At 44.2% G+C, this 24542-nt stretch overlaps 1 protein-coding gene across 10 annotated transcripts in view; it reads right to left on the reverse strand.

Annotated features, from left to right (window-relative positions):
* Positions 1–24542, reverse strand: part of ubr4 (ubiquitin protein ligase E3 component n-recognin 4) — a 206153-nt gene that overhangs the window by 92507 nt on the left and 89104 nt on the right. For 6 of the 10 annotated variants that reach the window (XM_070860353.1, XM_070860349.1, XM_070860348.1 and 3 more), the window contains 12 exons: positions 20766–20982; positions 20152–20368; positions 15513–15545; positions 13667–13730; positions 13279–13413; positions 12578–12752; positions 9048–9188; positions 8452–8573; positions 8063–8174; positions 6644–6777; positions 2281–2458; positions 1458–1562 (listed from right to left, as the gene is read on the reverse strand). In XM_070860353.1, the coding sequence (XP_070716454.1) occupies positions 1458–1562; positions 2281–2458; positions 6644–6777; positions 8063–8174; positions 8452–8573; positions 9048–9188; positions 12578–12752; positions 13279–13413; positions 13667–13730; positions 15513–15545; positions 20152–20368; positions 20766–20982 (1633 nt within the window). The remainder of the gene's footprint in view (positions 1–1457; positions 1563–2280; positions 2459–6643; positions 6778–8062; positions 8175–8451; positions 8574–9047; positions 9189–12577; positions 12753–13278; positions 13414–13666; positions 13731–15512; positions 15546–20151; positions 20369–20765; positions 20983–24542) is intronic. The other 4 variants (XM_070860351.1, XM_070860347.1, XM_070860352.1 and 1 more) reach the window with 2 other exon arrangements.

The raw sequence follows: 24542 nt of genomic DNA on the forward strand, positions 1-24542 counted from the left end.
AGATCAATATTACAGAAGTGTTCAAAATGGTGAAAGGATGGGACAGAGTAGATAGAACCAGACTGCTTCCAGTAGTGAGGGGACCTACATATGAGAGGCCATAGGTATAAGATTAAAGGTCAGATGTAGAACCAAGACCAGGAGAAACTTCTTCACACACACAACTGTGAGGCTCATTCCAGAGTTAGTGGCTCAGGAAGAAACTGTATCAAAATTCCAGATTAGATTGAAGAGGTGGATGGAGGAGAAGGAGATGAAGGGAAATGGGAACAGGGTGAGTAATGTGATTTGGGATACTTGCTCATGTGGAGGATAAATGCTGACACAGATTGGTTGGGCTGAAAGGCCCGTTTCCCCTGTTGTAGCTTGTATATAGTACTATAATGTAATAATGCTCGGAGTACTTCCATTCTGAAGGAAATACATGACTTTGTAACCTGCAAATCACTTCTTCCAGTACTTGGCTGGGGATTGTATTTGAGAGGAAACTATTAAATAGTACTTGTTTTAAATGCTGAGTTCCCATTTTACTCATGTTATTTATTTATTTAATCCCTCTTACATGAAGTAGCTGCATAAGATGTAAAGTCAGAACTAAAGTGACCAATCAGAAACTTCACTCATTTGTGCTTTGCACTTTCTTTTCACATTCCACATCTTTCTCCATCTCATCATCTCCATTCACAGCCACATAATCACCCTCCAGCCAAGGAATGGGATCATCTGGGTTACAGAGTGCTCCACAACCTATCAATCTCTGCGATTCACCAACATGAGATTTAATTCAATTGGGGTGATTCAAATGGGACTAATTCTCTTCATCTGCAGGGCTGAAAATTGACAGCACTCCACCTGAGACACATAGGGAGTGCACAGTTCGACTCCAGGGCCGTCTGACACAAGCACAGAAAGTGAAGGCTGACCCTGGGGCTTGCCTTTTGACCTTATTGGGAGTCAAGTGCTCAACTACCTGAACTAACATTAAATGTCTCTGCGCTGGGAATTATTAATTGTATCAGGACCAACATTCTCGTTAAGCTGCATGGTGGTCTGGAGGTCCTACACTGGCCGCTCACCGGCTTTTACATGGAAGAAACCACACATGGAGAAAATTTGAATGGGCCGTGTAGTCAGTCAAAGGGGCTGCGCACAAAAAAAAATTAGAGGGAACATTGATCAGGACATTTTAAAGTTTTGAAATCTGTTAACACTATCTTTAATTATAGTGAACTATAGTTGTTATTTATAAAAACTGCTCTATTAATTTTAACATGCTTTAATTTCTTTCTTTCTTAATACAATGTGACTATGTTTCCACTACACCACCGAGCCAGGATTAAAACCCCACCCTGAATCATATTGTCCAACAACAACTGATGTCATGAAGGCCCAAATCAGAAGCTCATGCAAACATTTTTTTCCTTTCAATCTATACCAGATTTGGTCAATATAGTTACCTGAGGCTGTGGTATCAGACAGCGTGCCTGCATCCAATGACGAGGAGCTGGGTGCTTGCCCAGACAGTCCCAGGCTCTGTAGACCCAGTGCACTGCTGCTGCTACCTGTTAAGGGCAAAACATAATCAGAAATGTATTCATAGTGCAGATCCCAGGAAGAATATACTTCCATACACAGAACAGAATGAGGACTAAAAAATCTAATTCAGGAAACCTGTACTCAATCAGCATGACATCATGAGCAAGATGCTGAGTCTATGTTTATACAAGCAGAGCCACACTGCCTGGTTTACAGTAACTGGAATATTTGTTTCAAGAATCAATAAACCATTCAATTACAAAAATAGTTGCAAATAGCATCCATCAAATCCAGAGTGGCTGCACCCAGTCAGTGCAGTGTGTGATTTCTCAGGCTTCAAATTCATTCGGTCTACAAGCTCACTTATCAGTCTGGCCAATGCAGAGATTAAACAAGATGAGTCAAAGTAACAACTCAACGTGACATCCAGGCTGCCTAGCTCTGACAAAGGACCACCTGAAACATGAACCGATCTGTTCTTTTTCTCAGACTTGCTGCGTATTTCCAGTTTGATTCCAGGTTCGAAAGAAAGGTGGTGGATGGGCTGAAGGGGCTTTTCTCATTTTGCTTTTTGTTTTGGATTTCTAACATTTGTAGCTTTTTTTCTCTGGAATTAGGTTTAAAAAAGCATTCTTCATTCTATTCAGTCCTTTACAAGTCAGCCAAACTGGATGAGCAGAACCAGAGTCCCCCAGTCCATAACGCCCCAGACTCTGCAGATGAATCAGAGCAATTGCGCTGTACCTTGTTGATCTTGCTGCAGGCTAAGTGCGATCGCCAGTTCCACCATTGTCTCATCATCTGCATCTGGAGGGATGTCCAGCATTGGTGGGAAGCCCTCTGCTCCCGCCAGCAGTGCCTCCAGAGGGGAAGGGTTTCCATTCGTAACATTTTCAGCCGACTCCAAAACCATTGATTCCGACTGGGAAAGAAGGGAAAAAGGAACAATCCTGGTCATAAGCAGATTGGGAAAGCAGTGGAGTGTAACTTTTTTCAAAATTATTACTGGTGAAAAATATTCCAAAAATAAATTTTTACAGTACTGGCTCATTATGTCCACTTTCACTATCTTGGAACTGGAGTAACACGTGTTGGTGACAATATCACTTGTGTAAAGTGTGAAGAGCTCTGAAATTTTTTTTCATCAGTTCTTCCTACAATTTTACTTTTACTGTCTCATTTTGCAGAGAAATCACAACAACTTACACTTACATAGCATCTTTAACGTAGTAATACCATAAACAGCTCCCAGGCCCCAAGGTCTAGAATTCCTTCCCTAAACCCCCCTCTCCTTCTTTAAGACACTCCTTAAAACATACTTCTTTGACCAAGCTTTTGGTCACCTGTCCTATAACCTACTTATGTAGCTCGGAGTCAAATTTTGTTTTACTACATTAAAGGTGCCGTATAAATGCAAGTTGATGTTGTATTGATATCTGGAACTTTAAACTGAGGGAACCATGGCCAAGAAACTACTTGCATGGAGTGCCACTGTGCTGTGCCACAATGCTGCAGTCAACTCCAGTTCCACTTTCATGTCAATTACGCCCTTTGTGGAAAGTTGCAAATTACTGCAATTCTAGGCTGTACCCAGAGCTGCAAAGGGAGACTGGAGCATGGAAATTTCTCTATGTACTAACTATGACTATTCTATTCTTTTGTTCTTGTACTTTCTGTTGTATGTGTAAGCACTCTAGTAATGAATCCACGAGGTAAAGTATGGTGTTTGAACTGTTGTGACCGTAGTCCATTTATTGCAGCTCCAGAGTGAAAATACAGTGAGGTGAGCTCCCTTTTATACTTGGTTACCTGCAGCATGCAGGTGACCCTTAGGTCTCCACCTTTTAGCACCCTCTGGTGGTACAGGTACAGTGTATACAGGGTGAAGATACATTCAGTGGTCTAATGTAACTGTACAAACATTATACATACACAACATCACCCCCCCCCCGCCCCCACTCACCCCCCAAGTCTTGTGCCACTGGCCTTGGCAGTGTGTGCTCTGGCCTCGACTTGAGTGCCCAAAGCCCTTACACTTGGTCTGTGCTTGGGAATGGCTTTCTCCCTGTAGACCTCCCAAGGCCTTATTGCCACGACATTGGGAGATGGTCAGCAGTGGACAGTTGGAGGGTGTAGTGAGGTTTGTGTGGGTTCTGGGTGTGATCCATGTGTCCCCATGACTACATCCATTTCCTCCCCCCCCCCCATACATAGACCATGTGTGACTCGACATCTGCATTGGCGTACATGTACAGAGAATAAAAATTAGGATTGGTTATATCATTTTTTAGGTTCTGCGGTGGTGGAACAAGTACACATTACAGGTAAGGTAGACATGGTATCACAGTCTTGCCCCTGGGGTGTGGGTGCAGGTGGGTGAGGATGCTAGTTCCAGAGCAACCGGACTGTGTCCAGGTTGTCTGATGGTGGCGCTGCGCCCCCTGCCAGCTGGGTGGGCTCGGATTGCTCACTTGGCTGAATGTCAGGGCCTCTGTCGTAGCCTAGTAGTGGGCAGAGCCACAGGAATGTGTGGCCTCCCTGTCCTCCTTTGAGGGCTGCAGGGTCTCCCTGCTGCCCTTCAGCGGTGGTGGAAGCCTGGTCATCCCAGGTCCCGTCGGGAGGGCTGGAGGGTGCTGGCCTCTTGTTCCTGGCCCTGGTGGCCAGAGGGGTAGGGCCGATCTGGGGCAGGGTGCCAATGGTAGTGTCTGTGCCATCCACTGATCGCTGGCCCTGCAGTGGGTATGCTCCCTCTGCGTGTGTGGCCACACTCCCTGGGGCATCACATTGGTCCCGGAGGCGCAGGCTACATGATCGGGTAGCCCGCTGGATCTGGGAGCTTCCCACGAGAGGTTGCCCTTAGTTTTGTCGGCGTACATGTAGAACCCGGCATCACACATCATTTCATCATTCATGATACATTGGCTCCGACCGCAATCAGCCGACTCGGCATTTTTGGTTGTCTTTACAAATTCGCATTTGGCAATTACATCACTTCCATGTATCCTATTGGCATCGCTGTTCAACGGTATATTCAGATGCTTGCATTTGTTAATTACATCTTTTTCATTAGCATCACCGGCATCGCTGTGCAAAGAGTGGAACTGTCCCTTTAATTGTGTTGGGTTGCCGGTCTCCTTTAAGAGGGCCTTCTTTACCCAATCTGGTTCGCTGCTCGGCATCACGTGTGGTTCCCTCAACGCTGCCCCGCGTGGTCTGGTCACGGCCATCTTGATTTCAGGTGCTTCACCCTTGTGGTGCGGGCACTATCTTCTTTCTCTCCACAAGGTGGGCTGCGGTGATCCTTTTCTCCTTAGGTTCTGCCACGGAAGCTGAGAATTTACCTTCTGCACCGATCATCTTCCCTCAGAGTCCTGCCACTGGAGCCTGAAAGGTGAGGTCTGGTCATTTGGGTTGGATCATCTCACTGTTGGGTTGTGCGGTCTGTGTCATCACTGCGCAGTCGAGTCGGATGGTAAGATCTTCAGGTGCTGTGATGGATCCAAATTTGGGGCCGCGTAGGATGTCGATCGCCAGGGTCTGGAGGCTTTCCCAGCTCCAACAGATTTGGATTGATTTCATCCATCTTCTTCCCAGCAACATTGGACCATCACCAGCAACGATCCACAAAGATAACTTGTGCATCGCGTCGCCATGGGACACCTGGACATCCACGCTGCCAACGACTGGGATGGTGTCGTTTGTGTAAGTGAGCAGCTTCACCTAGATTGGGAGCATTTTAGATAGTTCGGCAGGATTATCCCAGAGTTTCTTGAAGGCCGCCTGATTCATCAGTGTTTGGCTCGTCCCTGTGTCAATCTCCATCGAGACTGGAACACCGTTGATTTCGACTTCCATTTTCAACAGGGAACTTTCGGTGGAGCAGGTATACACTCTGTACACCTTTCCTGCCTCATAGACTCTCTCTTCGTCTTCATCAGCACTGGAGCCCAGGTGATCGACCAACTCTTCAGCGACTCGGTGAGTAAAATTTCTTCTACACATTTACTGCAGATGGCCTTTCGCGTTACAGCCTTTGCAAGTATAGTCTTTGTAGCGGCACTGGTGGGCCCTGTGATTTCCTCCACAGCTCCAGCATGGGGCTGGTCGGTTGGACCCATATGGCAGACTCAGGGTTGTGGGACTCGGGGTAGCAGCCTTGCCTCTGAAAGGCGCCATTTGGTTCTCGGTACTTGCGGGTTAGAGTCCTGGGGGTGAGGCATCATTCTCTTTGAATCGCAGACCGAAATCATGAACGCCTGGCTCACTTTAATTGCCTTCTGCAGGGTGACCGTAGTGCCCACGGAGAGCAGCTTGTGGAGTTGTGGAGGAGGCCCTCGTGGCCGATTCCAATCACAAAGATGTCCCTCAGTGCTTCGATAAAGTGGTTGCCAAAATCACACGGTGCCGCCAATCGTCTGAGGTCTGCAGCATATTTTGCAATTTCTTGGCCTTCGGGCCGCCGGTGGGTGTAGAACCGGTGTCTGGCTGTGAGGATGCTCTCTTTAGGTTTGAACTGTTCCTGTATCATTGTTACAAGCTCCGCATACATTTTGATTGTCGTCTTCACTGGGGCTAGCAGGTCCCTGACAAGACCATAGACAGTGGGCCCACAACTGCTGAGCAGGATAGCTTCTGCGCTTATCAGCCAGCGAGGTCAGGTCGTCTCCTGCCAGGTCACTTGCAATGAAAAAGTGTTCGAGCATTTCCACAAAGGCATCCCAATCTTCCCCATCAGCGAATTCTTGAAAGTTGCTAAGGTTAGCCATTTTGCACGTGGAAATTCGTAATCTTGTCGCCGGTTGTTGTATGTGTAAGTACCCTAGTAATGACTCTACGAAGTAAGGTATGGGACTTGAACTGTTGTGATCTGAGTCCATTTATTACAACTCCTGAGTGAAGATAGTGAGGTGAGCTCCTTTTTATACTTGGTTACCTGCAGTGTGCAGGTGACCCTTAGGTCTCCACCAGTAGCACCCTCTGGTGGTACAGGTACAGTGTATACAGGGTGAAGATACATTTAGTGGTCTAATATAACTGTACAAACATTATACATACACAACACTTTCGACAGTGGACAAGACACCATCGATCTTTTTAAGATACTTACCACCATCTCAAAGTCTCCGTGATCCACTTCACTTTGTTCCTGACTTTCTTGACGGATATTTTCATTGCCTGCCATTCCCGATGGTTGCATTTTATCATCAGCATCATCATCGTCGTCATCGTCATCTTTATCACCTGCAGAACAAATAGAGACAGATGCTTACACTATAATTATTCTCCCTGCAAACCAATGTACTGTGGCCACTGGCTCTGAAGCTCCTGTTCGTCTAGTATGGGCTCCAGTCCAGATAACACAAGAAATAGGAGGAGTAGGCCATATGGTCCTCAAGCCTGCTCTGCCATTCAATATCATGGCTGAACCTCTACACAAACTCCACTTTCCCACCCTATCTCCATATTCCTCGATTATCTTCGTGCCCAAAAATCTATCGATCTCTGTCTTGAATATACTCAACGACTGAGCATTCACAGCTCTCTGAGGTTGAGAATTTCAAAGATTCACAACCGTCAGTGAAGATATTTCTCAGCTCAGTCCAGAGACCATAAGAAATAGGAGCAGGAGTAGAGCATTTGGCCTTTCGAGACATTCAATACCATCATGGCTGATCATCTACCTCAACTCCATCTTCCCACACTATCTCTATATCCCTTGGTTCCCTTAGAATCCAAAAATGCATTGATCTCGAATATATTCAGCAACTGACCATCCACAACCCTCTGGGGTTCAGAATTGCAAAGATTCACAACCCTCCGAGTGAAGAAATTTCTCCTATCAGTCCTAAATGGCCAACCTCTTATCTTGAGACTGTGACCTTAATTCTTGACTCGCCAGCTGGGGAAACAGCCTCTCCACATCTACCCTGTCAAGCCCTTTTAAGAATTTGATACATGTCTTACACCTCAATGCAAAGTCACATGGACAGAAAAACATCACAGCCCAGTGTCGGCAGTGCCCTGGTGCAGTGTGTACACACTGACGTGTCCTGGTGCAGTGTGTACACACTGACGTGTCCTGGTGCAGTGTGTACACACTGACGTGTCCTGGTGCAGTGTGTACACACTGACGTGTCCTGGTGCAGTGTGTACACACTGACGTGTCCTGGTGCAGTGTGTACACACTGACGTGCGTGAGAATTTCAACTCAGCCCTTGCAGTAATGGATTCAAGAGCTTTATGTAGCAACTGTATAGAAATAATTCTCCAATATCTTTATTCAGACAGGCAAGGCGAGAACAGAAAAATACATTTCTGATTATCACAAAGGATTTTTTTTGGTCCTTTAAACAATACAACAGGAAGGTGGCCACACTTGCTTCTTAATGCACTATTTTAAAGCTTTTAAAAGGAAATTGTGAATATTTCAGTGTTTTTGTGAACATTAAAAGTCCTGGTAACTAGACATTATAAGACACCGCATCACTGAATTTGCTAGACACTGTTCAGATTTCTTGTTCCTTACCCATCGGGGTGTTGCTGCGAGGAGGGGAAGGCAGTGTGACATGTCTGCGCTTGCTCCGTGGTCTCAATACACGAATCAGCGCCTGTTTACAGGCAAAACTCACCGATTGGTCCTGAGGGAAAACAATTCAGACTGATTGTGATACAGAACACTGGCTAGTGCCAGGCAAAGACACAGATACTGCCCATCACACAGATAACTAACACCAATGCTATCAAACAAATACCACCATTTCACAACTGTACAACACTACTGTATATATTCACACTCACTCTTATTCTTTAACCCAGTACCAAAAAAGCTGCTCATTGCTCACAAAATGTTGCTGCAAAATCAACTGATCATGATAAAAAAACAAGCATTACCTTCCGTTTAATAGGGATACTTACAGGACATAGCAGCATCTGCATATAAACCTTTGCAGCAGCGTTGATGTAGTCTAGCTCACAGGTACAATATCCATGGATAATATCAATCAGTGCATTCACAGTTGCCTCAATGTGAGTCAGACCTGAAGAGGAGAACGAATCTCAGAAATATGCTGTCAACATTTTTACTATCGACCAAACCTCCCAGTACTTGACAAGTATTTCAGTGCAACTGTGTTTACTGACATGAGCAAATTAAAAGTTATTTCTCTGTCACTAATACGCAGCTCTCCCACTTTATAAACAGGCTGATCTCAATATTTATTTTTTTGTGAAAGTATTCAAGATATCTTCAAAGATGTCACTAGAATATTACAACTCAGTGACAATCATATTTAGTAGTGTAAGTATTAGATAGATAGTGAAATAAGCATGTTTCACTCACAAAAGCACCAACAGTTCAGTGGGAATTCTAGCTCCAGTTTTAAACTTGCGTGTGACCGGTGGCTAGAATTCTACTTTTGTATATTTTGTCCATGGCGAACTGTGTGTTACGTTTTTGATTCACTAAATAAAAGGGTTTAAACATGAAGTCATTGTGTGATTGTTTGTCTTACCAGGTAGGCAGGCAGGAGCCAGGAATGCATTCTTAGGTTTGGAAGCATGGAGCCTCCAGAAATGAGTGACTAACTGCATGATAAAACTGCAGCCCTCGACCTCTGCATTCCTGTGCACTTGATCTCTTTCATCCGTTCCTTCTAGAGAAAGGATAAAGTCAGTAACTGGCCTTAATGCAGAACAAGACATATTTAAAATCTGATATTTCATTGCATCTGCCATCCCAATATTTTCTTTGTTCATTCAAGGAATGTGGGATTACTGGCAAGACCAGCAGTTATTGCTCATCCCTAATTGCCGTTGAGAAGGTGGTGGTGAGCCGCCTTCTTGAACTGTTAAAAAGTCTTTATGGTGAAGATACCCCCACACTTCTGATAGGTAGTGAATTTGTGTTCTTATTATACTTCTTTGCAACGGTTTGATACAACTGATTGGCTTGCTAGGCCATTTCCGAGGGCAGTTTAGTGCCACCCACATTGCTGTAAGGACGGCAGGTTTTCTTCTCTGAAGGGTATTAGTGAACCAGTTGAGTTTTTACGACAATCTGATGACTTCAAGATCACCATTACTGATACCAGCTTTTTATTTAAGATTTATTTAATTGTGTTTTAAAAAAACGAATTCAAATTCACAAATTGCCACGGTGGAATTTGAATTCACGTCTCCAGATTATTAGTCCAGGCCCCTGCATTACTCATCCAGTAACATAACCACGGACATTTCCGTACCCGATAAATTAATTACCCGGTACTCTAAATGGAAGTGTATTCAGCCGTTGGTTGAATATGGTCACATGGACGTTCGTCACCCATCTTGATCTGAACTAGTATTAACACTGCAGGCATTCAGATTAACTGCCCTGCACTTCAACAGGATGCTCCATCAGGTCTTGTCTGCACTCTGGTGGTGGTCTAAGTGCAGTGGGTTGAACGCCACATGCCAGATAATTTTTATTTAGTGTACAGAATACTCCACTGCATTCCCACTCTGACCTCGGTCTCCTACAATATTCCAACGAAGCTCAACGCAAGCTCGAGAAACAGCACCGCATCTTTTGTTTAGGCACTTTACAGCTTTCTGGACTTAACATAGAGTTCAAAAGTTTCAGATCGTAACCGCTGCCAATCTTTGTCTCCCTCCCTTCACCCCCACCCTCTGCCAAGCCTGTTTCTTTCTCTTTGTCTCTAATGGCAGTTGGTCATTATCTCGCCATTCACACCCTATCTTGACTAATGTTTTTCTAACTTTATCATTACCATTTGAATTTGGGCCATCATCCCTTTTGTCTATCTAATCTCTCCTATCTTCCAACTGATCACAGACCTTCCTTTTTCTTCTTTCTTCCCCTCCCCCTTTCAGTGCTTAAGAATCTTTTCTTTTCGAATACTCCAGTTCTGACGAGGTCAGCGACCCAAAATGTTAACTGTGCTTCCTCTCCACAGATGCTGCCTGACCTGCTGAGATTTCCAGCATTTACTGTTTTTATTCCAGAATACTTCTCTGTTGGATGAGCGACTTGCCAAATTTGTTTTTATTTTATCTGCATAGTAAGAACAGACTTTGGGCCTGGCAGATCTTTATTCACCTACTTGGTAGCAGCTGTTACACCATTGTAAAAATTAAAAACTCATTACCAACAGCCAGCACTACACAATCCTGCGACTGCCCACCCAGAGCAGTTAACGGATACTGCCGGATAAGTGAAAAACATTCACTTTGATAGACGTTTTAATGGAGGTGAAATATCAGAGCCTGATTAGTGCCTGGAGTTTCCTGTAAAAATATCCTGGCCACATTGCACATTAGGAATCAGAACAGTTCAAAAATCAACTCGTGCACCACAATCCTACTGTATTGGTCAAAGTTGGAACAAGGGAGACCAGTGAAACCTGCAGGTGTTTGATGAGATGGGAGAGTGCTAGCTGCAAGTCAATGTCAGTCCAGGATCGTGTACCACATAATATATTGCTCAATAATGTCCTCTTGTCTTCACCTTCTACACAACGAGCCTTTACATTAGTTAAATCATTTTTCCTCATTTCCACGACCTATAACACGATCCCACACAAAACATATCTTTATCTTCCTCTCCTCCTTTCCAGAGGGACCATTTCCTCAAGGATACCCTTAGCCATTCTTCCACCAACCCAACGTCCAGCTACCAGTCCCGTCACTTTCCCACGCAACAGTAGCAGATAGAAAACCTGTTCATGTGTCTCTTCCGACAGCATTGGTCCTTCTGTACCAAGCAGGAATGTGTGCACTTCTACCAATCTCTTAGTGAGAACTTCATCTAAAAGCTAGTGCAGAGTACAAAAATGAATTAAAAAGGCTGACGGAATGTTGGTCTTTATCCAAGGAGGCTGGAAGTAGCGATGCTTCAGTTGTACAGAGCCGTGGTCAGACCCCTGCGTTCCGTCTTGGCCTCCTAGTTTCCACAAACATATGGTAACCTTGGAGGGGGTACAGCACAGATTCACCAGAATGATACCTGGGCTTAAAGGGTTAAATTAAGTCGAAAGGTTGCAAAAACTTAGTTTGTATTCCCTTGCATTTAGATGGGTGAGCGGTGATCTAATCGAGGCAATTAAAATGTTGAGGGGATTTGAAGAGTAGAAACAGAGAAACTATTTCCCCTGATGGGGAATCCACAACAAGGGGCCATACAGGAGTGAAATCAGAAATAATTTTTTCCCCCATGCCAACGGTAGTGGAAATCTGGAACTCGCTCCCCCAAATGTCTGTGGATGCTGGGTCAGTTAAAATTTTCAAGACTGAGTTACAGATTTTTATTAAGTAATGATATCAAGGGATATGGATCAAAGACGGATGAATGGAATTCAATTGTAGCTCAGCCATGATCTAACAGAATGGTGGAACAGACTCGTGGAGCTGATTGACCTGCTCCCGTTTCTATATAACATAGTTCTAATGGGGATCTGCAACTGGGTTGTTGGCCATCTTTTCTCAGTTTCTAATGGGCCTTCTGTGCATTGACAATTTTTCGGTTTATATTTCAGATTTCCTGGATATGTCGTTTTATTTTTCCAATGTTCATGTGTGCATGCATGTGGGTGTGCATATGCATGAGTGCACGCATGTGGGCGTAAGTGTGCTGTGCGTGCGCCCATGTGTTCCTTTCTCACACCTTTTCCCTCAGAGCTATCTTGCTGCCATTTCGTTCTTAGTATCGGTTCATTGTCTCACTAGAATAATTTTTGTGTACGATCTGCCAGCTATCACCTCTCTCCAGCTTTTCAAAAACATTTTAGCTGGACATTTAACCAATTAACCCCTCTCTGTGGCAAGAGTCAGTACTCTGATTCTTGATTTCTGCTTTCCTCTTTCCCCCTCCACCCTACTCATCTTGCTCAGTCTTATTAAGAGGCTCACTCCTCTTCCAATCCTGATGGAAGTGTCTAGATTCAGAACATGAACCCGTCCTTTCTCTTTATTGAGACTGGTGGATCTGCTGGATATTTCCAGTATTTTCTGCATTTGCTCACCTCACCCACATGTGCAGGCTCACCTTTGTCAGATTGTGGTGCTTTCACCTCTGTGAAGTGCACAAGGTTATTGGGTCGCATCATCGCGATAGAACGCGCTGTAATTATCAGTCGTTGGAACACTTCTGGGTCAAGGTCACGACCATCTTTGTTCCAAGTATTCAGAATCTGCACAGCATTATTCAGCAAAGCCTGATCCTAATCAGACAAGGAAGAGAAATGTTTGAACACATCTTGCTGAAGATATTGTAATTATGTTATTCAAACATTACAAGCCAGATGAATGCCCGCCCTACTTTCATACACCTCTTTTCTGCTAATAGACACAGCACTTGCAGAACAAAGTATTTGTTGCAGCATGTTCTCTCATGGTGCCATATATTCTCCTCCTGAGTTGAAGAATGAAGTGAACAAGCTGAAACAGATTTTGGCATCAAAGCTTCGCTGATGCCATCGTCACCAGTTTGAAAGCAGGGCAGCTTTAGAACAGCTCAATGCTGGCTGGTACTGCTTAGGAACACCCTATGTACATGCATCTGCACCCAACATTGCAGCCCATCCAATGACTGGCATTGTGTTCTTCAGTCAGTGGAGCTGACGCAGCAATAACCTCCACTCCCGGCCCCAGCATAAATGCTAAGCCCCATAGATGCAGCAAGTGCTTAAAAGACAGACTGGTTTCACACAAGTATGTGTGAAAAGCATTTCACGAGGCACACGTCACCTTGTGATTGTGATAACTGCCACGACTGTTGTGCAGACTCGCCAGCAGCCCCTTGGTTTGTTGTTGAACACTGGATGGAGTTGGCATCGACAGCAACGTAGTGGCCAGTTCCAACACTGTCTGTTTATTCTTTTCCTGTGAGAACAGATACAGTTACTGTCAACACTCACGCTCCCTTCTCCAAAAAGGTAAATTTGTATGATTTTAGATTTGACATCAATTCTCCTGATCCAGTAACCAGGTCTCCAGATATCCTCAGATAGAACAAGCGGTGAATGAAACCAAAAGGGATTTCTATTAAACAAAGAGACCCTGCCCACCAACTTACTGAGCAAGGATGTAGCACAGACCCCTTTCTCCCCTTGTATCACCAAGGCAAATAGTTTACCTTTTCAGTTGAGGATCCAATGGCAAAGCAGCTTTCCAGCACCTCCATGGAGCTCACCACCAGCCTAAAGAGAAAGGGAAGCATTACATTCCCACTGTTGAACTCATTATTGGGAGAGCTGCTTAATAAATAGCACATAAAAGGGCTTTGATACAATCTAAAGCAACAAGCAGTATTTTTAAAATTGGTTCCTCTCACATAGCTCTTTCCAGCAGAAGACTGAAAAATGCTTCCAATCTTCCAACAAGCTGAATACTAACAACTGATAACCAGACTAACAACAATTTCCTCCAAGGCTCAAATGGTTAATTTACTTCTGATAATTAACAGCCTGCGCACCATTCCTTAACAGAAAAAAGGCCATTTCAGTTTATGCTTTGGTTGTGAGTTCAAGTCCCACGTCAGGGACAATTAATGTGGCCTTGCCAGTGAAACCCACATCCCAATGATTTTTTTTTAATAAAAAAGATCACAAATATATACCTAGAACATTAATAGCACAATTTAGTACAGTTCAGATGGTGAGTTCAGAAAAGTTAAAGAAAAGTGATTATAATAACATAACATAATGTAAGCAGAGAGCGATGATTAAAAGCTTTAGACAATAACTTCCAACACAGAATCAAAATTACAACAGTAACAAAGGAGGGGGACAAACAGATTATGGGAAAACGGAGACAGTTCTGAAGAATTACAGGCATAACTTTATAAATCTGATATCCGGCGGACAACATTGGGACAGACACACAAAGTCAAATGCAGAAATAATTACAAGCCCATGTCGGTTTGAAAGATCAACTACAACTACTCGCTTGTCACCATATCACTCAATTGCTTCTCTCTAGAAGTGCCTCTAATAGTCTCTGAATCCATTTATGCTATCTGCTTCAAATGGTAGTTACACCTTTCACGATAGTGAACAAATTGACTGTGTACTGACTCTGCACTAAATTTGTCAGCACCATTCACAATCTTGAAAACTTCAACAAGATTAACTGGATACCAGCTTTATTGTACATCTCCGTGACCTCCCAAAGGGCAATAAAAGCATTCCGATGATGAGGTGACCCGAGTACTCCAGATGGAGTCTGACTAATGCCGTATACATCAACAGCACAATATCCCTCCACTACTGCAACCCTGACCCTTACTGCAGCTAAGGACGATGCTGACAGTTTCATAGTCACAATAATTGCGTCAGCACAATGCCTCACTCTTCCATTAAGAACATATTTCCTCCTTTGGTTCCTGGCTCTCCTATTTTACTCTTATCCACAATGAACTTCATCTCCCATGTACTAGCTTAGTTAACTATAATGTCTAAATCCTTCTCAATCTGGTTGTGTTGTTTCTCATTATATGCCCTTCCTTCTACTTCGGTATCAGTTACAGAATTATGGATATTTTACTCCAAACTCTTGTCTAAGTCATTAACATGAAAAACAGCAAGACTTCATGTTAAGTATGAAGCTCCAATACGCAATTTACTCTAAAAGATACTTATCAATATAACCTCTTACTGAAATAAAAGAATCAAAACGTGAACAACTTTTAAAAACTAAACTAGATGACAGTGCCATAGGATCTAATCAGCCAGCAAGATGCTGTTATTCACACCCACATTAATGGAGCGCTCGAGGTCAATCCGTATAAGACATGTGACATGACTGGAGACGATTTCATTGAATCTAGGACACATGTTTAAATCAGTGTTATGTTGAAGAGCACGTCAGGATCAAATGACAAAAATGTGTGTGGTTACTGCTGTTTTAAACAGTGAGATGTCACAAACATAAAGACACAAATGTAAAAGAGAACAGCATAAAGAGAAATGAGGGATACTAACCGGTCTAGGGAGCTTAGAGGCTCAGTCTCACAACTTTCAGGGAACAACAGAAAAGAAAACCACATGAGAACTTTAAATAAAGTAAACACAATCCTTTTACCACTTTAGAAAAAGAAAGTGAGAGAGAGGATGAGCAGCCAGGCATGCAGAAACTGCACACAGAGGATGTGGTGGAGTCATGCAATGCGATTGCTGTGAAACACTTGGCCATCAGCACACAGCACAGGGTTCCCACAGAAGGATGGGATGCCTAGTGGAGACAGATTATTTGCAGTTCTCAGCTTTTGCACCTCCAGGATTCCATTCATTGCACTACTTGTAATTGTGGAAACGGACTCATTAAGCACACAATCACTCTTACAATTTTCCAAGATGTGCAAGTTCGTGGAGAAACCCCAGTGGAGATTTCAGTTTCAAATGGAGATGGGTACTGGGGATTTCAAAAGCACGGTGGGGCTTTCCATTTTGAGCGGGTGGGGCTGGTGCATAACCTGTGTGTTTCATTTTGGAAAAACCCTGCAATATTCACAACAGCTGTAGCAATCCTGCCTGCCCCACCACAACCAACCAAAACCCATTGCAACTCAGCACAAAATAACACGACACAGGCTTAAAACACTCACGAAACATATCGACCCATTTAAGTCCTTGACGTGCTTACATGTCATATTACACTTGCTTCCCCCTTTCCCCACTATATTTAAAGATCTTACAGACAGTCAGTTCCCTAAACCCTGGCTGCATCTGCCCTCAAGGTGCTAACAAGCTCATTGTAATTCAAAACTTGTTACTCTGGGACTAACATTTTAAAATTCTTTTCAGATATTAAGTTGGTCAAGTTTTCTTTAAACATCTGACATCAACGTTTTGAACAATGAACTATAAAGTCCATCAGTTCAAACATTTTTTTTAAAAAACACCATTTTGTGCCCTTCCAAGTTAGGGTTTTAAGTCAGAGATGCCCCACATTCTTAGAGATGCCCAATCTTTTTCTTTGGTTCATGCCAACAAAATGCCAAAAAATGCCCATGGTGTTTCACAGAGGCATCATCAGTCAATCATGACCAAAGGAGGAGATATTATGACGGGTGAAAAAAGGGGTGGTTTTAACAAGGATCTTAAAAGGGGACGGGTTTAGGGTGGGAAAGCATTGGGCCTAGGTGCTTGAATGCACAGCTACCAAGGTTAGACAAAATGGACGAGATATACAAGAAGCAAGAGTCAAAGTAACAAGGGTTTTGGGGAGGAGGGGTGGGGGAAAATTTGCTGTAGATTATAGCGAGGGGGAAGGTAAACGACATGGAGGAATTTAAACTTGAGGATGGAAATTTTAAGTTTGAGGCATTGTACCAGAAGCCAATGTAAGTCAGCGAGGTCAGGTGGCTGAGCGGGACTCGGTATGAAGTACAATACAGGCAGCAGAATTGTGGATGAGATGAAGTTTACAGAGGATGGAGAGTGAGAGGCCGGCCACAAGCACATTGGAATAGCTCAAAGGCATGGATGAGGTCTTAAGAGGAACATGGGCTGAGCTAGGGGTGGAGACAAAAATCTGATGGAGAGGATATGGGGAACAGAAGCTCAACTCAGGGTCGAATAGGGTGCCAAGGTTGCAAACAGTCGAGTTCAGCCTGAATCAGATGGGTAGGGAGATGAAATCAATGGCAAGGGTATGGAATTCGTGGTGGGCCAGACATGGCTTTGGGTTTCCCAGTGTTCAGCTAAGGATATTGTAGCTGATCCAAGACTGGATGTCGGACAAGCGATCTGACAACACAGGGGCAATGGAGAGGTCAAGAGATGTAGAGGTGGCTGTTGTCAGCATACACGCTGTCAGATGATATCACTGAGGGGCAGCAGGTAGATGAGGAAGAGGAGGGACCAAGGATAACCTTGGGGAACATTGCAGGTAGCTGTGCAAGGGTAGGAAGAGAAGCCATTGCTGGAGATGTTTTGGCTACAAGCGGATAGGCAAGAGGCGAGCCAAGCTACGTCAGTGTCGCTGAGCTGGACAACGGAGGAGAGGTGTTAGAGGAGGCTGATTTTGTCAACTGTGTCAATGGCTGCAGACAGATAAAGAAGAAAAAATACACTGTGGTCACAGTCACAGAGGATGCCACTTGTGACTTTGGTTCGAGCTGTATTGGTGCTGTGGAAAGCTGAGTCAAGAGATTCAACACGGAAATGTGTGAAAGGTGGGCCTTAATTTGGGATGTGACAACACACTTAAGGAGACAAAAGGTTGGAGATGAGGGCAATAGTTTGCAAGGACAGAGAGGTTCGCGGGGTGATGAAAGTGGTTTTGAAGGGGACAGTACTTGAGGAAAAGGAACCACTTATAATGGCAGCTAACATGGGGGCCAGGATGTGAAGCTGGGTGATTATCAGTTTACTGGGAATGGGGTCGAGGGAGCAAGAGGTGGGTCTCATGAACAAGATGAGCTTAGAGAGGGCATGAGGAGAGATAGGCGAGAAATTAGTGAAAGAGGCTGATTCAGGGCTAGGGAGGGAGCAGCACTTGTACAACAACATGTTCAGCCAGGCGGAGGGTGGTGATGGATGGGGACTAAAGGTCATCGACCTGAAACGTTAACTCTATTTCTCTCTCCACAGATGCTGTCTGACCTGCTGACTATTTCCAGCATTTTCTGTTTTTATTTCAGGAAGCAGCACTTGTTGGAGATGAGGTTGAAGGGAATAGGCAAGAGGGACTTAAGGAGATGGTTGGTAGTGCAGAAAGGAAGCCGGGGTTACTTTTGCTCTCCAGGATGATCCAGGAGTTGTGGGCAGTTTTGCCAGACAATGATTGAGGCCTGATGGTGCTTGATGTGGTCCAGCCAGGTCGAGCGATGGATGGCTAAAGCAGTTGGGTGCCTGATACGCTCATGTTTGCCCCTTGGATGTGAAAGAGCCCAGGTGGGGTTGCACCAAGGTGATGAACTGGGGTGAGAGAGTGAAGGCTTTTCTGAGGACAAGGGCATCAAAGGTGAGAAAAGTGACAGCTGCAGAAATATTGTGGCGAATAGAAGGCCAAACGCAAGGCAGCTGGGAGTTTGAAAGTCCAGCTATGACTTGGGCAAGAGTTTTTTTTCCCCCCCAGAGGTGGATGCAGAAGGAAGTGGGGATTGAAAAGGGGCAAGGTAGTGAGGGATGCAAGGATGTGGTCAGAGATGGCCTTGTAAGTGATTGAGACCATGGGAGAGGCCACAGGCAGTTGAAAGGTCGAGGGGGTGGCTGTGAATATGAGTCGGAGAGTTGAGACGGAAGAAGCGATGTAGGGAGTACAGAGTGAAAAGGGAGATTTAAATCAGAGGATTAGGAGTCGCTCAGTACAGAGGCTGAGGAAGGGAAAGAGTGAGGCTATCTTGCGGAGAAATTTGAGATGGAGCGGCGGCACACAAGAATGTTTTTTTGAAGAAGAGAATTGACAGGGATGAACAAGTGGGAGTGCTCAAAACGAGGTGGTGATACCAGAGTACAAGGAGAATAGATCATGATGTAATTTGGTGATAAGGGCCACACTGCCACCATGGCTGTTTCGGTGGGGAGCTGGTGGAAAGCATAGCCAGCCAGGGAGGCTTTGGTAATGGGCAAGTTGGTGTCACCAGTAAGCCAAGGTTCAACCAAAGCAGTATATCAATGCAATCATAAACAATAAGGGCCTTGTTTGCAAGTGAACAGGCACGCGGGAAGGAAGTGCAGAAAGGGATGGTAATTGTTAATTTGTTAGCAGAGTCTAAGGAGACTGTGGTGGATAGGGTAAGCAGAACAGGGCGGAGGTTGAAATTAGCCCCCAACTAATATACTAAGTGGGAAGGTTGGCAAGTTAAGAGCATGTGGCAGCTGGGGTTGCTGCTCGTATGGAGACAGCGATGGGCCCTTCATTGGATGCCAAGAGAGGCTCTGAAGGTTTATTCAAGGGGGATTCAAACCTGGAACAGTGGCAAAAGAGGATTAGCGATGGATTAATATATGGATCAGGAGACCAAATGACAGGTGGCATGACTGGATGACAGGAAGGGGAGGAGTCAGGATTAGAAGGGTCCGAGAGGGGTCAAGAGAAAGAAAAAGAAGAAAACCGTGCAATACAAACAATGGGCAGAGGGAATTCAGGTTATGTAGGTGTGGCAGAGATGAGGACAGATATGCCCTGGTTGTAAACAGGACAAAATGAAAGGAGCAGGATGACATTTTTTTCTTTGTATGATTGAATACTTCCCAATTCAATTATATTCAGGAACACTAGAAATGCATCAATCCACGCAAAAGTACAGGAACTGCAAGCTCAGGACAGTCTGAGATCATGCTGTAATGACAAGCTTTCACACACAGCCACACATGGTTCAGTGAGAAGAAACTCGAATACACCCAGACTTTGGTTACAGAACAAATGTTGCAAGATGAACAAAATCATTCCTTATGTAAACAATTGCTTTGTGTTGTCATCCATGCCAATTTTTCTCCATTAGGAGTCAAAAACTTGAGACAACAAAACATATGAAATTTATTATCCTATGGAATCTAATTTACAATGCTGTCAATTTTAAGCACATCTTTCTTCATTTGTTCCTCACCAATTAAGGAGCAGTATGTTAGTAAGCAGTTCACATAACTTCAAGCAGTTCCAGCTCGTGCTTACCTCTCGAGGACAGAGCCACTGGTGGAGGATGGAGTGGCCGAGTCCACCTCTCCTGTGGTGTTACTCTGGTTGACACTTGGAGCAGAAACATTGTTTACAGAGGCTGATGGGAAATCCTCTGGAGGTTCATCGGGCCAACCAAATTGCTCCTTTGTCTTTCCATAGATTTTTATTGAATCAACCATTGTAACCCCAGCAGGATCAACTGATGCACCAACTGCAAGGGCCAGGGAAAGAAAAAGGAGAACATATCAAGATCATTGGAACAAGGTACGTACATTAACACAAGAAATAAAGGTGACTTGCTCGTAAATCTCTAACAGTGCTCTAGACTGAATGCACAGCAACGCACTTATTCCCAAAAAGCAAAAAGTATCTAAAATTTCTTGCATACTTAATGTCATTCCTAGATTGAGATCAGAAATCTGGGACAAGAGAGCTAACCAAATATATACCAGTTCGAGGATTGCAACACAGAAATCCACAACTCTGGCTAGGCTGGACAACGACACGATTGGTCAGTGCAGAGGAGAAGTATGATACTGCAATCCTACGGGATGACATGTTTTATAAGCTTGGGTTGCATGCATTTCTATTGGTTAGTTTTCACTTACTAAAAATGGTTAACTTCTTATCGGCCTGTAGTGCCTCTTCACGTGTGAACGGGTAGTCAAACCAACGAGCTCTCGTCAAGTTCAATTGCATTGTGCGACCAAAAATCTCAATATAAGATGGTGCTCTCTCAATGGCCTGTGTCCCAACCTGGATCCGCATCCCTGTCATTACCATGGTAGTGTTGTTGTTGACGCCATCCAATGTAAATCCACCCGGCTGTAAAGGAACACGTATAGATTCTAACCACCAATCAAAACAGATCCAAACAAACTCAATTCGATTTACAATTGCCCAATTACTTAACTTCCTCTAGTCCACCATTACTGACTGATATCTGACAGGGACGATATGCAGTCATGGCATTAACCATGCCAAAGCCTCTATACCTCAACCCACAGGGATCACATTTAAAGTAACAGTAATGAACTAAATGTGAATCTTATTACTGCAGCCTACTACCAGATATTGGAACATGGTCCACTCCCAGAGATACTGCAGGCAGTGCAAAAACACCAAAGAGTAAAGTTTTTAGGAGGCCTTTGAAAATTAGGGAGGTGTTGTTTAGCTAAGAAGGGCTAGAGAGCAGAGGGACACTGACAAAGATTGGCCACCAATGGTGAAGCGGAGAGACTGCGGAACGAGAATAAACTGGTGATAGTCCTAAATTGTGTGTGGAAACACTTGGTCGGAAATCACCAAGGACAAGGATCTGAAAATCAATTTGCTGGGTCATGGGAGCTAGTGGAGCTTGACAACGACACAAAGAACAGCGGAACAATGGGTAGAGCTGCGGAATACCAAAGGGCAGAAAACGCTAGTGGAAGTTGTGTACAGACCACCAAACAGTAGTAGTGAGGTTGGAGATGGCATCAAACAAGAAATTAGGGATGAGTGCAATAAAGGTACAGCAGTTATCATGGACGACTTTAATCTACATATAGATTGGGCTAACCAAACTGGTAGCAATATGGTGGAGGAGAATTTCCTGGAGTGTATCAGGGATGGTTTTCTGGACCAATATGTCGAGGAACCAACTAGAGAGCTGGCCATCCTAGACTGGTTGTTGTGTAATGAGAGAGGACTACTTAGCAATCTTGTTGTGCGAGGCCCCTTGGGGAAGAGTGACCATAATATGGTAGAATTCTTTTCTAAGATGGAGAGTGACACAGTTAATTCAGAGACTAGGGTCCTGAACTTAAGGAAAGGTAACTTCGATGGTATGAGATGTGAATTGGCTAGGATAGAATGGCAAATGATACTTAAAGGGTTGACGGTGGATAGGCAATGGCAGACATTTATAGATCACATGGATGAACTTCAACAATTGTACATCCCTGTCTGGAGTAAAAATAAAACGGGGAAGGTGGCTCAACCGTGGCTAACAAGGGAAATTAGGGATAGTGTTAAATCCAAGGAAGAGGCATATAAATTGGCCAGAAAAAGCAGCAAGCCTGAGGACTGTGAGAAATTTAGAATTCAGCAGAGGAGGACAAAAGGTTTAATTAGGAAGGGGAAAGTAGAGTCTGAGGGGAATTAGGAGGGGGGAAATAAAGTATGAGAGGAAGCTTGCAGGGAACATAAAAACTGACTGCAAAAGCTTCTATAGATATGTGAAGAGAAAAAGGTTAGTGAAGACAAACGTAGGTCCCTTGCAGTCAGAATCAGGTGAATTTATGATGGGGAACAAAGAAATGGCAAACCAACTGAACAAATACTTTGGTTCTGTCTTGACTAAGGAAGACGCAAATAACCTTCCGGAAATACTAGGGGACCGAGGGTCTAGCGAGAAGGAGGAACTGAAGGGAATCCTTATTAGTCAGGAAATTGTGTTAGGGAAATTGATGGAATCGAAGGCCGATAAATACCCGGGGCCTCATAGTCTGCATCCCAGAGTACTTAAGGAAGTGGCCCTAGAAATAGTGGATGCATTGGTGATCATTTTCTAATATTCCACTGACTCTGGATCAGTTCCTATGGATTGGAGGGTAGCTAATGTAAGAACACTTTTTAAAAAGAGGGAGAGAGAAAACAGGGAATTATAGACTGGTTTAGCCTGACATTGGGGGTGAGGAAAATGTTGGAATCAATTATTAAAGATGAAATAGCAGAGCATTTGGAAAGCAGTGACAGGATCAGTCCAAGTCAGCATGGATTTATGAAAGGGAAATCATGCTTGATAAATCTTCTATAATTTTTTGAGGATGTAACTGGTAGAGTGGATAAGGGAGAACCAGTGGATGTGGTGTATTTGGACTTTCAAAAGGCTTTTGACAAGGTCCCACACAAGAGATTGGTGTGCAAAATCAAAGCACATGGTATTGGGGGTAATGTACTGACGTGGATAGAGAACTGGTTGGCAGACAGGAAGCAGAGATAAACGGGTCCTTTTCAGAATGGCAGGCAGTGACTAGTGGAGTGCCGCAGGGTTCAGTGCTGGGACCCCAGTTCTTTACAATATACATCAATGATTTAGATGAAGGAATTGAATGTAATATCTCCAAGTTTGCAGATGAGACTAAGCTGGAAGGCGGTGTGAGCTGTGAGGAGGATGCCAAGAGGCTGCAGGTTGACTTGGACAGATTAGGTGAGCGGGCAAATGCATGGCAGATGCAGTATAATGTGGATAAATGTGAGGTTATCCACTTTGGGGGCAAAAACAGGAAGACAGATTATTATCTGAATGGTGAGAGATTAGGAAAAAGGGAGGTGCAACGAGACCTGGGTGTCATGGTAGATCAGTCATTGAAAGTTGGCAAGCAGGTACAGCAGGCGGTGAGAAGGCGGCAAATGGCAAGTTGGCCTTCATATCTAAAGGATTTGAGTATAGGAGCAGGGAGGTCTTGGTGAGGCCACACCTGGAATATTGTGTTCAGTTTTGGTCTCCCAACCTGAGGATGGGCGTTCTTGCTATTGAGGGAGTGCAGTGAAGGTTCACCAGGCTGATTCCCGTGATGGCAGGACTGATATATGAGGATATGAGGAGAGACTGGATCGACTCAGCTTGTATTTACTGGAGTTTAGAAGAATGAGAGGGGATATCATAGAAACATATAAAATTCTGACGGGATTGGACAGGTTAGAGGCAGGAAGAATGTTCCCGATGCTGGGGAAGTCCAGAACCAGGGGTCACAGTCTAAGCCATTTAGGACCGAGATGAAGAGAAACTTCTTCATTTAGAGAGGTGTTAACCTGTGGAATTCTCTACCGCAGAAAGTTGTTGAGGCCAGTTCGTTAGATTATATTCAAAAGAAAGTTAGACATGGCCTTTAAGGCTAAAGGGATCAAGGGGTATGGAGAGAAAGCAGGAAAGGGGTACTGAGGGAATGATCAGCCATGATCTTATTGAATGGTGGTGCAGGCTCGAAGGGCCGAATAACCTACTCCTGCACCTAATTTCTACGTTTCTATGTAACAGAATTTTGTCGGTGGCATGGTATCCTGCATAAGTCAACTCTCGAGATGATAAAGGTGTGCATTAAGGTTTCAACAGTGGAGGAGAAGAGGTAAGGATAGAGTGAAGCAATGTTATGGAAGTGGAAAAATCACTTTTAATAACTGGTCAGATATGGGGGAAGGAAGCTTCCTTTTTATAATATTTTTTTTTTTTTAAAAAGCAGTATACCAAGGTTTGCCCCTTCTAACTTTGCCCGAGGTGGCAGTTTGGGACATGAACTGAGCCAAAACTAGAGGTGTGCAGATGCTTGTATGAGAAGGAGGATGGCCTTGGTTTTATGGACACTGAGCTGGAAAAATGTTGCGATAAATAAGTACATTGC

Source organism: Pristiophorus japonicus, chromosome 18 (assembly GCF_044704955.1).
Source record: "Pristiophorus japonicus isolate sPriJap1 chromosome 18, sPriJap1.hap1, whole genome shotgun sequence".
In the NCBI taxonomy this organism is placed as follows: Eukaryota; Metazoa; Chordata; class Chondrichthyes; family Pristiophoridae; genus Pristiophorus; species Pristiophorus japonicus.